We start from the raw sequence: 15765 nt of genomic DNA, 5'->3' as shown, positions 1-15765 counted from the left end.
CTGATGATGAATTCACTTTGAAGAGCTTTGGGGAGTGCAGTGTATGCAGCTCCTTTGTTTGTCGATAGAGTGATGAATAGGCCTGTCAAATCTAGTTATCAGTCTCCCTGTAAACTTATTACTCAAATAAAAAGCCCAAATTTTGCTTTTGCACTTAAACGCAGTCCTTTTGTTTAACTTTCCAAATGTTCTCCAATTGTAAATACTTTAGAAATATCTATAAAACCACGTTTCCTCTTTTTCTCTCCTGTGACTGTAGAACTGAGAAATACAGTTCATTAGTGAAGTTGTACATTGCTCCAAGACAGACAGTTTGAAATGAAATGGAAATTTAGATCGCGAAAACTAATAAGTGAATGGAGTTGTTTGCTGATGTGAGAGGGGGATTCTTGGTATTAATATAGCTGTGAGATGCTGATCATATCGTGTTAACTCATTCCTTAAGATTGTTGGGAAAAATTTCAAGCTAAACATATCGGCCATTTGAAATTAAGGATGCTTGTAGAAAAAAACTAGGTGAGCTAATGTCAGTCACTAATTTACTGCAGCTAGCTTTAATTGAAACATAAACTTTAACAGATAAACTAGTCAACATACAGGCTTTCACTCAATAGTGCACATACACCCCAAATTCGAAAATACGTTTGAAGATAAAAACTTTTAGATTTCAGCCTCAAATGAAAGCTACATTTCCTGATTAATATAGATTCAGCAGTTTTTGATTTTAACGTGAAGAAAAAAATATCCAAATAGAGGTGTGGCCACCTCTAAGAATTATTATGCAGAATTGAAGCAGAAGGATTTTCTTCTTTAAACATTAGATTCTTCCTGCAATGATCACATTGATCATTGTCGAGTTAGAAATTTCCCAAGGCATCTCTGGTACGGCATTCTGTGATCACCTGGGAAGGTTTTGGTTCATCTTCAGATTTTAATAATACTACAATTTAGAAAGAGTTCTGTGCAATACGACCTCCTAGTAATTAACTGGAGAATAATTTCAGGTAAACTCTCAGAGATTACTGAACTGTAACTTTGGAGTGATCGTCTAATATTTAGAATGGTTAGTGCACATTGTGGCTATACACCAACACAGAAATAAACAAACATGAAAAGTCTCATTCCTGGCTTCAGTGGTAACAAACATTTGAACTTTGCTCTACTATTTTTGAAAATGAAATTTTTCTTGCAGTAGATTTCAACATGCTAAATCAACTCAGGAAAATAAAGTTTTGTACCTTTTTTGTCTCAAACTATGCTTTTCCAACATCAGTACAAATTTACACGAACATCCTTAAGTAAACACTAAACTATTTAGAAACTTCAAGTACTTGACTGTTCAAAGACAGAAATAACATTATTTTGACTGCAACCAAAACCACCAGCATTTGGAAATGTTTGAAGTGTCAGAAAATATTATTTTCTCAACAGCTCAACAAAGATTGCCAAATTGAGGTGTTCTCACATATTTAAACTTCCTTTTTGCTTTAAAATTGCAGTGTTAAATAACTCAGAATCTAGGAAAGCACTTTATTCAAATGTTCTATTATACTTGAATTTTTAGTATTGTTTTAATCAAGTTTAGCACTAAGACAAGACTAAATTTTCTAGCTTAATCACTACAAACCCTTATTGTCCAAGATAACTACAATAATTTTCATCTGATTTATTGAAGCAAAACCACTTTGGAGCTTTCACAACAACATAGAGCACACAATCAAGTTTGAGCGGGCTAGTGTCATAATTGCAAAACACAGAGAGAGATCAATGAATCAGCCAAGTATTGCAAAAATGATTGTAGTTAGTTATATATATCAAAATATCTCAGCATGAGGAATGATTAGTAAACAACTAAACTACTCACTTTAGAGAGAATGAGGTTTGAACTAATAACATAGGTCAAGAGTTTTACTGCCAGATTGGTATTTGTTAATGTCCACGTGAAGGTTTCCTACCTTGTGGGTGACAGTTTGGAGTGCAGGAACCGCTTCCTGGAAGGCAGAAGATGAAAGTAATAAATTTATTGCTCTAAACAATACGTATTTTTGAAGTAAATCAGCTATTAAACTTTTCATGAGCTCGTCGAGTGGAAAATTCAAGTGTATGAATATAATATAAGATATTAAGTTAGCTATTGACTTGGTCTTTGAAAGCTGCACTCAATTCATAAAAGGCAGTTGAAGGCTTATTTTAAGCAGACTGATATGATATAGTTTTCCAAATAAGCTGCAATTTATCCACCACTGCAAACGAAATCCTGATATAGATCTGCATCTCTTCTAGGTCTGGCTGACCAGTGCAATCCTAGCCATCCTCTCTGGTCCTAATCATAAATCACAACTAATCCAGAACTCCTAATGTTGCCATACAAAGACCACACACATACCCAACAATCCTTCATTCGAGAGAGCCCCATGCATCAAATTGACTTCTAAATCCTGTCAATCTCAAACTGCTCAATAGCTAGATCCATTCCATTTCAATCGTCTTACCTTATTATATTCCTCCTGGGTGCTCCATCTGACCCCACTCCATCAACCAAAGCGACTCAGTGATTATTTCCCTGTACTCTCTTCCCCAATACAACTTGGTTGGTTCACCCAACTGACCCTGCACACTATCAACATGTTACTATGGGAATAGATTCAGATTAGTGTTCATTAGTTATATATTTTAACTGTATTTGGGTAGAAAATTACAAATGGATTAAACCAAAAAAAAACTATTTTGAATTTAAATTGAGTTATGCACTCAGAATTGAAAAACAATTTCTAATTAACAACACACTGATAAGTCTTGAATATGATGTGGAGGTGTCAGTGCTGGGCTGGGGTGGACAAAGTCAGAAGTCACACAACACCAGGTTATAGTCCAACAGGTTTATTTGAAGTCACAAGCTTTTGGAACATTGCTCCTTCATCAGGTGTGACTTCTAACAGTCTCAGGTAGAGCAAGCAATTGAGAAGTACTACTAAATGTATGTACAGAATCACCTCACTTGTTCAGCGTAAAGGTGGCATGTTACCCTTGTTACGAATGTGACATCTTATAAGTCCACTATCGCAAAATGTTCACTTTTTTCCCCCCAAGGTAAAACCAAAATCTGTTAAGTAGCAGGGAATAGTCATCATTCGAGCTTTCTCTCAAACAGGCCAATGTAATCTAACAAGGAAAACAGCGGGAGTGTGCGAGTGAGGGCAAGGAAGCAAGAAAAAAATGTGTGGAGATTTAACAAACAAGGATTCACCAGAAAGCATTACTGAAGGAAGCTGGTTCAAGGATAAGACTGATCAAAATAATTTCAAGGGCCATTGGACTTTGCAAATGGAGAAGGTAGCCTGGTGGAAATCTGAGGAGCTTAGAACTTGTCTGTTGGAAATGTGTAGAAAATAAAACACCAAAGAGAGTTCTATGAAGTTAAATGATTAATGCCAAAATAGCTCATTTTGAAATTGCTGCCCAGATCAAGATTCTTGTCCTATATTGATTTTAGTTTGTTACAGTAAAAAGTCTGGTCCTGCAATTCGTTCCACTGGTCACTTAGAAATTAATAATTGTCCCTCAAGTTATCAGTCCAAAGAGGGGATGCTGCTATCATCGAAATGCAAAATGCTATGGGATGGCATTTTGTAGTAAGTGGAACAGGGATAGAAAAGCCTGAATAGACAATGTAACCTCACTACAATGTGCAGCTGAAAATATATCACAGCTGTGCCTCTTCTGCTGTGAAAATGTAGAGAAATAAGGATAGGATTAATTTGGATTGGCCATTGTTGAGTTCGCTATCTTAATCTTGGTCAGAAAGCAAGGAGTAGGCAATTAGAAAACAGCAATGGTCAATTTCCATTTGCAAGTAAGCACTAAAATAGAAAAGGAACATCAAGGGAATATATTTTAAACAAATTACCCTGAAATTTTAAGGAGTCAGGAAGCATGTCAATAGCATCAATACACAGAACTTTCAAGGCATACACAGGAAGAATCTCAATAACGAAAATTTTGAAACCACTTTTAATTTCATTGTGGTCAGGGAATACGAATATTGATCCTTGTAAAGAACCTGTCGGATGCTGATAAACAGGTAGAATGTTTGGGGATCTCGTAACAGTCAAAAAGGGCATTTAACAGCTCATGAGGTCTCTATCCATGCGAGGGTAACATCAACTTTGAAACTCAGTTGACAATGCAGGGAGTAACCAATACTTGTTTGCCACAGAGTTTGACCTGGTACAGAGAGATAATATAAAGGCATGCCTTTTCGGTCTTGTACAACTGGACGCAAGCTAACACATCAGACATTATGCTTTTCTCCTTGAGCATTTAATCTATGCTCCAGGTTATGAATGAGATCTAGGGTACCGTCAACATCATTCAGGGAATGTGCAACTCTTTTAGTCTCTCCAGTTGAGTTAATGCAGAGAGCTGGACAGAAATGCTGTTTCCTGTATGTTAGTTTCAAAAGCCTGAGTGAGAGGCTAGATTCTTCTTCTGTTGGTTACAGTGAACATTGAGGGGCTAGGGAAGGGGACATTTATGGATAATTCAACTTTATACACAACAACAAGACCTCGACACACAAATCTTTGATCTTATTGTTTAAACAAAAACAGGGAACGAAATGAAAAAGAAGCCAACAGCCCTTTAAATGATAAAACATAAACCAGATTGGAAAGATTCAACTTCCATGTGAGGTATTTGTAAAATAAAAACAAAACTGAATTGAGAAAATAAATTCGTAAATATTGTTTTTCATTGATAGATTCTGTATGATAGCGAGTTTTGAGAAGATTTGTAGCTCAGGTTGAGGTTCTGGATATAAGTTTTTTCACTGAGCTGGAAGGTTCATTTTCAGATATTTCGTCACCATACTAGGTAACATCATCAGTGAGCCTCCAGTGAAGCACTGGTGTTTATGACCCGCTTTCTAAGTGTTTAGGTTTCTGTGGGTTGGTGATGTTATTTCCTGTGGTGATGTCATTTGCTGTTCCTTTTCTTAGAGGGTGGTGGATGGGATCCAAACCTGTGTGTTTGTTGACATCACCAACCCAAGGAAACCTAAACACATAAATAGAAAGCGGGTCTCTAACACCAGTGCTTCAGTGAAGACTCACTGATTTTACCTGGTATGATGACAAAACATCTGAAAACAAACCTTCCAGCTCAGCAAGCAAGCTTACATCCATCCTGCATCATGTTTTTCATCTGTACAGTGTGAGAGTTTTGTTCTTGCGATTTCAAACTAGTTAGTTTGAAAATTGTGTTATCCTATACCTTTGCCAGTACCATTATTTATTCCATTCAAATCTAAACCATCATGACTGTACAAGTATTACAGCAGAAACCACTGATTGAAGAGTTTGTTAAATATTCATAATTCTCAATTCATGTCTGTACTCCAGCAAACCATCTGCCGCAATGGAAACCTTCCTTGGTAACCAATACTGTTGTATACTCCTCACAGAGTTTGAAACAGTAAGTTACGATGTACATTTCAAGTACAAAATCTGTGCAATCCCCTGCTTCTTTACAACAGCTGCTTCACATTACATTCATGGATATGTCACCCCATTTAATTCAGAGGTGAAAACAGTACAAAGAACAAAGAAGTTACATCAGGATGAAGTCAGCATGGAAAATATGAAATAAACTGGTAATTGGTAAAAAAGCAAGCAACAGGAGAGAAAATGTTTAAGAACAACATAGCTGAGTCATTCTGGCACTTTCTATTTTCAACTGGGGCGATAGTCAATCCTACTGAAAGTGTAAAACAAGCAGAATCATTTTCATTTCAACTGTGGAATAGAAGTTTTCAGGGTCCCTTCTCGAAGCAAACATTCTTATGACATGAAAATACCAAAGCCTCGTGCAAATTTTGGCAAAAAGCAAAGTCATGGTTTTACATAATTTGTTACAATTTTTTTAGCCTGACATTACCTGTAACATTTGTTAATAAGTCAACAATGCAGAGCTTCCCTGCTATGGTTACTTCACTCAGCTACAATCAGGCATGAGGCCCAGACAGTAAAAGTGGCAAATGTCTCTATTGAAAGTTCATTTTATAACTGGTGATAGAAACTGGATAATTCCAGTTCACATATTTGATGACTTATTAGATAGAAAATAAGGGTTGTACAAAATACTGCTGGTCATAATTCGGTGCCATATTTAAATTCAATCTGGTGTTTTTAATCCTTCTATTGACAGATATGAATTATATTGTAGCTATTTAATAGTAGTAATTGCTTGACACCACATTCAATAGAAAGACTGATGCAGCTTAATAAATGCAAATGCAAACTCAGCGCAATGTATTTAATTGGTAGCACCCAAGGGAAGAAAACATTAAATAGCAGTTTATTCACTGAAGACAAAATTGAAAATCTTCTGAATTATGACAGTTATGGAGGCAGAATATACAACATTCACTAGAAACAAATTCACCAACAAACAGAACTTAAATAATCCATCAAGGTGGTGGGGATAGTATAAGCCTGAAAATAGATTTTCTGCTTGACATTTCTTCCCCAATCTGCTGTTAACAAATTAGGTATCTAAAAAAAAAATAGATAACCTAGGCTTACTCAGTAACACAATTGTTGAGTCATTGTCATACAGCATGGAAACAGACTTTTCGGTCCAACCAGTCCATGTCAGCCATAATCCCAAACTAAACGAGTCCCACCTGCCTGCTCCTGGCCCATATCCCTCCAAACATTTCTTATTCTTGTACTTATCCAAATGTCTTTTAAACATTCTAACTGTGCCTGTAGCCACCAGTTCCTCTGGCAGTTCATTTCATACATGAACCACTCTCTGCATTAGCAAAATGGTGGCCCTCATGTCTTTTTTAAACCTTTCTCCTCTCACCTTAAAAATATGCCCCCGAGTCTTGAAAACCCCTATCTAGGGAAAAGCCACCTGCCATCCACCTTAGCAATGTTCTTCATTATTTTATAAACCTCGATAAAGGTCACCTCTCAACCTTCTATGCTCCAGTGTAAAAAAAAAAGGTGCCAGCCTATCCTGCCTTTTTTTTTAAACTCAAACCCTCCATTCCCAGCAACATCCAGGTAAATCTTTTGTGAACCTATTCCAGCTTAATAATATCTTTCCTATAATAGTAACATGCTATAACCAGAACTGGACTCCAGAAGAGGCCTCAACAATGTCCTGTACAACCTCAACATGACATCCCAATTCCTACACTCAAAGGATTGAGAGTTGAAAGCAAGTATGCTAAACACCTTCTTAACCACCCTGTCTAAGTGATGCAAATTTCAAAGAATAAAGTACCTGAACCTATGGTTCTCTCTGTTTTACAACATACCAAAGGCCCTACTTTTAATTGTATAAGTCTTGCCCTGGCTTGACTTACCAAATTGCAATACCTTGCTTTTATCCAACTTGAAGAATTGTCGACAAAGCAAAATATTTGGGTATACGAATGGGAAGGGTTTGGAGGAATCTGTCCGGGTGCTGGCATGTGGGACTAGATTAGTTGGGATATCTGGTTGGATTTGACCTACAGCATACACTGCATCAGTAATATCCATTGCTCCAAAGAAATTTTAGTTACCTATGCACATGCACTATGCCTACTGATTATGGATTCTACATTGATGCTGTTCATCAGACAGAAATTAGAAAAACTGATTAATGCATTACACTCAGTATTTAACCCTGAAAAGAATTCATCATATACGTGTGACATGTTGAGGACTGCCTACCTCTACCTCTGCAACATTGAAACCTGATTCTGCCTCTGCTCATTTATTGCTGAAACCTCCCTCCATGTCTTTGCTGCCTTGAGATTTCATCACATGAAAGTGCTCCTGGCTGTCCTTACAAGAAATTAGATTAGATTAGATTAGATTAGATTACAGTGTGGAAACAGGCCCTTCGGCCCAACAAGTCCACACCGACCCGCCGAAGCAAAACCCACCCATACCCCTACATTTACCCCTTACCTAACACTACGGGCAATTTAGTATGGCCAATTCACCTAACCTGCACATCTTTGGACTGTGGGAGGAAACCGGAGCACCCGGAGGAAACCCACGCAGACACGGGGAGAACGTGCAAACTCCACACAGTCAGTCGCCTGAGTCGGGAATTGAACCCGGGTCTCTGGCGCTGCGAGGCAGCAGTGTTAACCACTGTGCCACCGTGCCGCCCAAAAATGTTACATTCCTTAGACTTGCACCCACCTAAAACACAGTGCAAGTTATGACAAGGGGAGCAAAATCTCCTTTCCCCCATCACCTTTGTACTCAGTGATCTTAGATTCCCTGGTAAGCAACAGTTTTATTTTTGAAATTCTCTTCCTAGTTTTCAAATTCCTCACCTGGCCTTGACCTCCCCTACCTATGCAATCTGCTCCAGCTTCACAATATCAGCATTCCTCTAGTTCTGGCTTAATATAGAACATAGAAAAGTACAGCACAGAAAGGCCCTTCAGCCCACGATGTTGTACCGAGGATTAATCCTAATGTAAAATAAAATAACCTAACCTATACATCCCTCAATTCACTGCTGTCCATGCGCATGTCCAGCAGTTGCTTAAATGTCTCGAATGACTTTGCTTCCACTTCCACCACCACTGTTGGCAACGAATCCATCCATTCACAACTCTCTGCGTAAAGAACCTACCTCTGACGGCCCTCTATAGCTTTCTCCTAATATCTTAAAATTATGGCCCCTTGTGCCAGTCAATCCTGCCCTGGATAAAAGTCTCTGGCTACTGGCTCTATCCATGCCTCTCATTACCTTGTATACCTCGATCAGGTCACCTCTTTTCCTCCTTCCCTCCAGAGAGGAAAGTCAGAGTTCTTGAACATCCCAAATTTAGTTTTGGCATTTTTTGCTGTGCCTTCAGCTACCAAGGTCCTTACCTCTGGAATGTCTTCACATAACCTGACTCTCTCTCTTCCCTCCTTTGAGATGCACCTTAACACCTCTGACCAGGTTTTTGGCCATCTCCTTATGTGGCCCAGTATCAAATTTTGCTTTGTAACACTGCTACAAGTGGCCTAGCATGCCTTTTTAAAGTGTAATGTTATTTAAGTGCAAGTTGTTATTGTCACGATAGTAACAACTGCAGACTTAATTCTAAATGGAATTCATAAAATCAGAAGTTTACTTACATTGCACGCATTGTGTTGAAACTACATTACCCGATATGGTTAATTATTGGAAGCATTATGAATTTGAAATAGCTTTAAGAAACCTTTTAGTTATCTATATCATGGGAAACGCTCTTGAGTTGCATGAACAACATGTACAACCATTATGGCAATCATACCAAATTACAGTCATTGAGTCATAGAGAAGTACAACAGACCCTTCGCTCCAACTCATCCATGCCGACCAGACATTCTAAACTAATCTAGTCCCATTTGCCAGCACTTGCCCATATCCCTCCAAACCCTTCTTATTCATATACCCATCCAGTTGCCTTTTAAATGCTGTAATTGTACCAGCCTCTGCCACTTCCTCTGGCAGCTCATTCCAAACACACACCACACTCTGTGTGAAAAAGTTGCCTGTTAGGTCTCTTTTATATCTTTCCCCTCTCACCCTAAACCTATGCCCTCTACTTCTGGACTCCCCCACCCCAGGGAAAAGACTTTGTCTTTTTATCCTATCCATGCCCCTCATAATTTTGCAAACCTCTATAAGGTCACCCCTCAGCCTCCGACGCTCCAGGGAAAACAGCCCCAGCCTATTCAGCCTCTCCCTATAGCTCAAACCCTCCAACCCTGGCAACATCCTTGTAAACTTAAATCTTCGCTGATGCAAAGCAGGGCACAATTGTTATTTCCACACAATAAAATGCTTTGATGAAGAGAAAATGGATACAATTGTGAAATTCAAACAGCAAAACACCAGTTCAAAAGTATAAAACCCCATGCTATAGCATTTGACCAATCAGCATCTTCGAAATGAACAGTCCCACGAATGGCCTTTTTACTTATTCAGAGAGCAATGAGAGGAAAATTATTCAAAATTTCCTCTGCAAGACATTGTAAATTATATATATCCACATTTGAATTTTAGAGACCAACTATCTCTTACCCCTTGGGATGGAAGATTGTTAAGGAGTCTTTTTGAGGGAGAAGTTGTTCCATGAAGACCCACATATCAGTACAAGTTCAGAAAGAAGTCAGTCTGCGACAGTGGACTCAGTAATCCAATATCAAAACCAGGCAGCCTGCAGGGAACTCTCGATGATTGACGAGCTAGTTCTGTCTCACTAATGGAACAGGAAGGGTCACTCTGTCACTATAGTTGAGATTCTTTCAAGTCAGCTCCACCATAGCATTTAAAGCTAATGCCCCAAGGGTGGGCTGTTCCCAGATCAGAATGCTTAGCAATGCCTTGTACAGAAAAGCTGCAAACTTCAGAGATATCTCTACCCAGTCTTGGGGTGGAGGCCTCAAAGCCTCATCTCTCAATCTACAATTGTGCTCTCCATATTGGTAAAATGAGACATGTCCCTCGAGGGAGAGTGTACATGCACAGATTCCTCAGCAGCTTAGTCAAAAGATCTCATTCCACCATCAGAGAGACTGCTAATGGAAGAAGCTTATTAATTACTTCAAAGGCTGTTTCATGCACAATGGGTAACAGAGCCATCAAAAATTCCATTTGCCATGAAAATTAATTTTAATTGTATCAAACAGTGAAGTGAACAAGGCAGAATTCCTTCAGAAGGCTGCAATCAATTTATTCATAGGGCATTTCATAACTGAATTGGCATTAACTGAAATCAATAAACATTTGAACTTCTGCATTCTTCAACAGTTTAAGAGGTTTCACTATTAAAAGGTCACTATGCATGGCTGTAAAAATGCACTTAATGCATTCTTAGGAGTTGTAAAATACAGACGCAGAAATAGAATGCTAATAGGTCAGCACTCAAAAATACTTTTTATTACAGGCAATATTTTTAAACAGTCTAACTGTGTAATCAGACACTTACTGAGAAACCTAAATGAATTGCAATGTTAACTACAATCCGGAGCATCCTAAAACCATCAATATAAACAAATGGTCCACAATCAGCATTCAATGCATTGAGTCTTCTTACAATCTAAACTTAGGGGCTTACTTAAAGTAACACTAAAAAGTTCACACAATACACACATAACTTAGTAAACACTGTACTTTTCATGACAAGAATCCCCCCGGCTACTGCTGTTCGTACTTGCAAAATACAAGCCAGGAGAGAAATAGAGAGAGAGAGAGAGAGAGAGAGAGATACACACACACAGCTAGCCCATGGATTCAGAAGATGTGCATGCAACAGAGCCCTCTTGGTATGACCAATCCATTATTTGAGAGCACTCTTGGAACAGGTTCCATTGCTTAAGGACTGCATTTGACATATTTGTTTTGTTCAGAGTCAGAGATGTACAGCATGGAAACAGACCCTTCGGTCCAACTTGTCCAAGCTGACCAGGTATCCCAACCCAATCTAGTCCTACCTGCCAGCACCCAGCCCATATCCCTCCAAACCCTTCCTATTCATAGACCCATCCAAATGCTTCTTAAATGTTGCAATTGTACCAGCCTCCAACACTTCCTCTGGCAGCTCATTCCATATGCGTACCACCCTCTGCATGAAAACGTTGCCCCTTAGGTCTCTTTTAGATCTTTCCCCTCTCACCCTAAAACTATGCCCTCTAGTTCTGGACTCCCCCACCCCAGGGAAAAGACTTTGTCTATTTATCCTATCCACACCCCTCTATAAGGTCACCCCTCAACCTTTGACGTTCCAGGGAAAACAGTCCCAGCCTATTCAACCTCTCCCTTTAGCTTAAATCCTCCACCCCTGGCAACATCCTCGTAAACTTTTTCTGAACCCTTTCAAGTTTCACAACATCTTGCCAATAAGAAGGAGACCAGAATTGCATGCAATATTCCAACGGTGGCCTAACCAATGTCCTGTACAGCTGCAACATGACCTCCCAACTCCTGTACTCAATACTCTGACCAATAAAGGAAAGCATACACAACACCTTCTTCACTATCCTATCTATCTGTTAATCCATTTACAAAATGCTATGAATCTGCACTCCAAGGTCTCTTTATTCAGCAACACTCCCTAGGACCTGACCATTAAGTGTATAAGTCCTGCAAAGATTTGCTTTACCAAAATGCAGCACCTCGCATTTATCTGAATTAAACTCCATCTACCACTTCTCAGCCCATTAGCCCATCTGGTCAAGATCCTGTTGTAACCTGAGGTAACCCTCTTCACTGTCCACAACACCTCCAATTTTGGAGTCATCTGCAAACTTACTAACTTGTACCTCTTATGCTCGCATCCAAATCATTTATGTAAATGACAAGTAGAGGACCTAGCACCAATCCTTGTGGCAATCCACTGGTTACAGGCCTTGGACTGAAAAACAACCCTCCACCACCACCCTCTGTCTTCTACCTTTGAGCCAGTTCTGTATCCAAATGGCTAGTTCTCCCTGTATTTCGTGAGATCTAGCCTTGCTAATCAGTCTCCCTTGAGGAACCTTGTCAAGCACCTTACTGAAGTCCATATAGATCATATCTACGCTTTGCCCTCATCAATCCTCTTTGTTACTTCTTCAAAAAACTCAATCAGGTTTGTGAGACATGATTTCCCATGCACAAAGCCCATTTTTTGCAGGTGGGAGGTGATCACAATCTCAGCTGGCTCTTCAAATATCGAGACAATATTTAGTGTGTTTAATAGCCATTTTAAAAGTTAACATCCTTTGCAAAGTAGAAGAGCTGACGCAAGTTCCTTAGGTGTCCATAATTTAGAGAGTTCACTGCATTTACGTTTGTTTTACATTGAAGTACCCAAGTTTCCTGTGCTGAATGTTTTGGGAAGCAACAGTTAAGGTGTGTGTGGAGGAGGGACAAGGCAGAAGAGAGAAATGACTAGCTTGACTCGGTTTTTGATCTTCAGGCTGCTCCAGTCCATGCAAATATGATAGCAGCTGCGTCATCTTACTGCATGCCCCTTCAACAAGCCCCCTCCTCCCATCCCAACTCCACACAAAGGCATTCAGTCTGCCACAAAACAAAGTGAGGCAAGAAACAAGAATATCTCCTTCTGCCCCCTCCTCTTGCCTGCAGCAACTGCTGATGTAGGCCCATTGATATCAGACGGTGATTTTAGGAAATTCTGGCCTAGCACCGTGAGAAAGAAGACTCCACTTAAAGTGTCATCACCGCTTCTTCCTCATTAATATTCCTTTGAACCAACTGGTCCTAGGCAGAATGTAATGTAAAGTCCAACCCATCAACTGTACTGCATCAATTGAGGCAAATAGAAGAAAGAAAATCTGCCCTTGGTATGCAATATTTTAGGAAAGATAGGAGGATATACATCTGCCCTTCAACCTGTGTGCTGCGCTGAGAAATGGACCTCAAAATAAGAACTTGGGACAGGAGTCAGCCTTCAATTCAATCATGCATATCAAATCTACATTCTTTAATAGCTTCACAAAACAAAAATCTCTCAATTCATATCGCGAACCTCTGGTCACTTACTTACCTTGGTGGTTTACCTTGAAACTAACATCACCACAATCTACAGATTGGCTTCCACTATCATCCATGAGACAAAATAAATATTCCCATTTGACTGGCCAATGTACAGAACAATTTATTCAAGATAATTGAATTTTCTTTCATACTAGTTTACAATCACGGTCGAAACCTCAGAGGGCCTTTCGGTCACAGTTTGCAAATCCCGTCAGCACTGACAATCTTTTAATAAATTGACAATAAGGCATCACGAGAAAATGAAATGGTTGCCATATGCACTTGCATAGAACTAGATTGTAAACCAACTGAAAACAAATGTGAGAAATTGAGAGAGTAGTGGGATTAATACATTCCATAAAAAAGCTCTAAATAGAATTATCCCCTTCTGTAAACATTGCCAAAAGCAAACGAGTGCTATGCACGAATTGGTCAAGATGTTCGGAGCCCCAGTTCTAAGAGCTGTTAACTTACAACGTGTGCAACATGGAATAGCTCAGCATTCAGATGATGTCTCAATTAAGAACTCTATTTAAAGGGTAATTCAACTACAGCTGCTTTAGCAAAATAAAAATAATTCAGGCCTTTGCAAGATCATCAAGATGATTTACACTTTGTCTGCTCAGACCTTTTGGAATACAACAGAAATCAGGGAAGGAGAAGGAAAACATCAGGGAAGCTTATCTATTCACAAGAAAGATAAACTGTCTCTCCCTTAAGTTGACTGATATCTTCAAACAAAATTGTGGATGTTGACTGCTTTCCAGCAAAGTGAATAAATGCATCTCCAGGGATTCGCAGAATTGGAGTACAATGTCCTAAAGATTACCTCAAATAAATGTGGCTTTTGGAGCTCTCGAGGGCAATTAGAAATAAGCAATAATTCCTGGACACTCACATCCCAGAAACAAACAGTAAAAAGAATTGTTAGTAACACAGCAGAGGCAATCAGCTGTCTCACTATCTACTCCTTGCTTCAACACTAATGACACAGAATGCACCCAGTCGGAGGGATTTAATGAGAATTGCTTGCTGTTTGCTGATGTAATGACCCTTGATCATATTTCTTTGAATACAAAGTAAAAGTACAGTAAGGCTAGTGTCACTATGGGCAGCACGGTGGCACAGTGGTTAGCACTGTTGCCTCACAGCACCAGAGACCCGGGTTCAATTCCCCCCTCAGGTGATTGACTGTGTGGAGTTTGCACATTCTCCCCGTGTCTGCGTGGGTTTCCTCCGGGTGCTCCGGTTTCCTCCCACAGTCCAAAAATGTGCAGGTTAGGTGAATTGGCTATGCTAAATTGCCTGTAGCGGTAGGTGAAGGGGGTGAAATGTAGGGGAATGGGTCTGGGTGAGTTGCGCTTCGGTGGGGTCGGTGTGGGTGTTGGGCCGAAGGGCCTGTTTCCACACTGTAAGTAATCTAAAAGAAAACTGGAGGCCATCAATATGTTTTAATGTGTTTTGACTAATTTTGCCTCTAAAGCGGTCTCCAGGTAGGAGAGCTCTCTGGCCCTACAATAGATACAATCATTATTGCTATTAACAATAGGAAGGAGACCCAGAATTGCATGTAATATTCCAACAGTGGCCTAACCAATGTCCTGTACAGCCACAACATGACCTCCTAACTCCTGTACTCAATAAAGGAAAGCATACCAAATGCCTTCTTCACTATCCTATCTACCTGCGACTCCACTTTCAAGGAGCTATGAACCTGCACTCCAAGGTCTCTTTGCTCAGCAACATTCCCCAGGACCTTACCAATAAGGTGTATAATTCCTGCTAAGATTTGCTAAAATGCAGTATTGTGCATTTATCTGAATTAAACTCCATTTGCCACTTCTCAGCCCATTGACCCATCTGGTCCAGTTCCTGTTGTGACCTGAGGTAACCCTCTTCACTGTCCACTACACCTCCAATTTTGGTGTCATCTGCAAACTTACTAACTGTACCTCTTATGCTTTCTTTCACAGTGACCAACGAAGGTCACAAACTGAAGTCTAGTTAACAGGATGCAACAGGCTAATTAACTAAGATAGTCAATAGTTCAGCTAGAGTATGCACACTAGGAACAAATATTATGAAGTAACATCCTTGTGATAATCCTCTAAACTGCTCTAACTTTCTCCTGACACTTTTGCCTTGCACTCACATTTAGGAAGGCATCCATAAGCAAATGAAAGCCACAACTTTATAAAAGGGTTTAAGAGATAGCATTCAAAAAATTAACAA

General features: G+C 39.5%; 1 protein-coding gene across 14 annotated transcripts in view; it reads right to left on the bottom strand.

The window, feature by feature from the left end:
* Positions 1-15765, bottom strand: part of anks1b (ankyrin repeat and sterile alpha motif domain containing 1B) — an 818433-nt gene that overhangs the window by 700175 nt on the left and 102493 nt on the right. For 11 of the 14 annotated variants that reach the window (XR_015761150.1, XM_043713626.2, XM_087999556.1 and 8 more), the window contains exon 2: positions 1956-1991. The exons of the other annotated variants lie outside the window; for them this stretch is intronic. Coding sequence is in view for 10 of the 11 variants with exons in the window: in XM_043713626.2 (XP_043569561.1) it covers positions 1956-1991 (36 nt within the window). In the remaining variant the exon portion in view is untranslated. The remainder of the gene's footprint in view (positions 1-1955; positions 1992-15765) is intronic. 14 annotated transcript variants of the gene reach the window in all.

The sequence above is a fragment of the Chiloscyllium plagiosum genome, unplaced genomic scaffold (assembly GCF_037043375.1).
Source record: "Chiloscyllium plagiosum isolate Xiang-an unplaced genomic scaffold, Cpla_swu_hap1 HiC_scaffold_23, whole genome shotgun sequence".
NCBI classification, from domain to species: domain Eukaryota; kingdom Metazoa; phylum Chordata; class Chondrichthyes; order Orectolobiformes; family Hemiscylliidae; genus Chiloscyllium; species Chiloscyllium plagiosum.
Note: the sequence above shows the minus strand (reverse complement) of the source record. Positions and strands in the feature narration are given on the sequence as shown.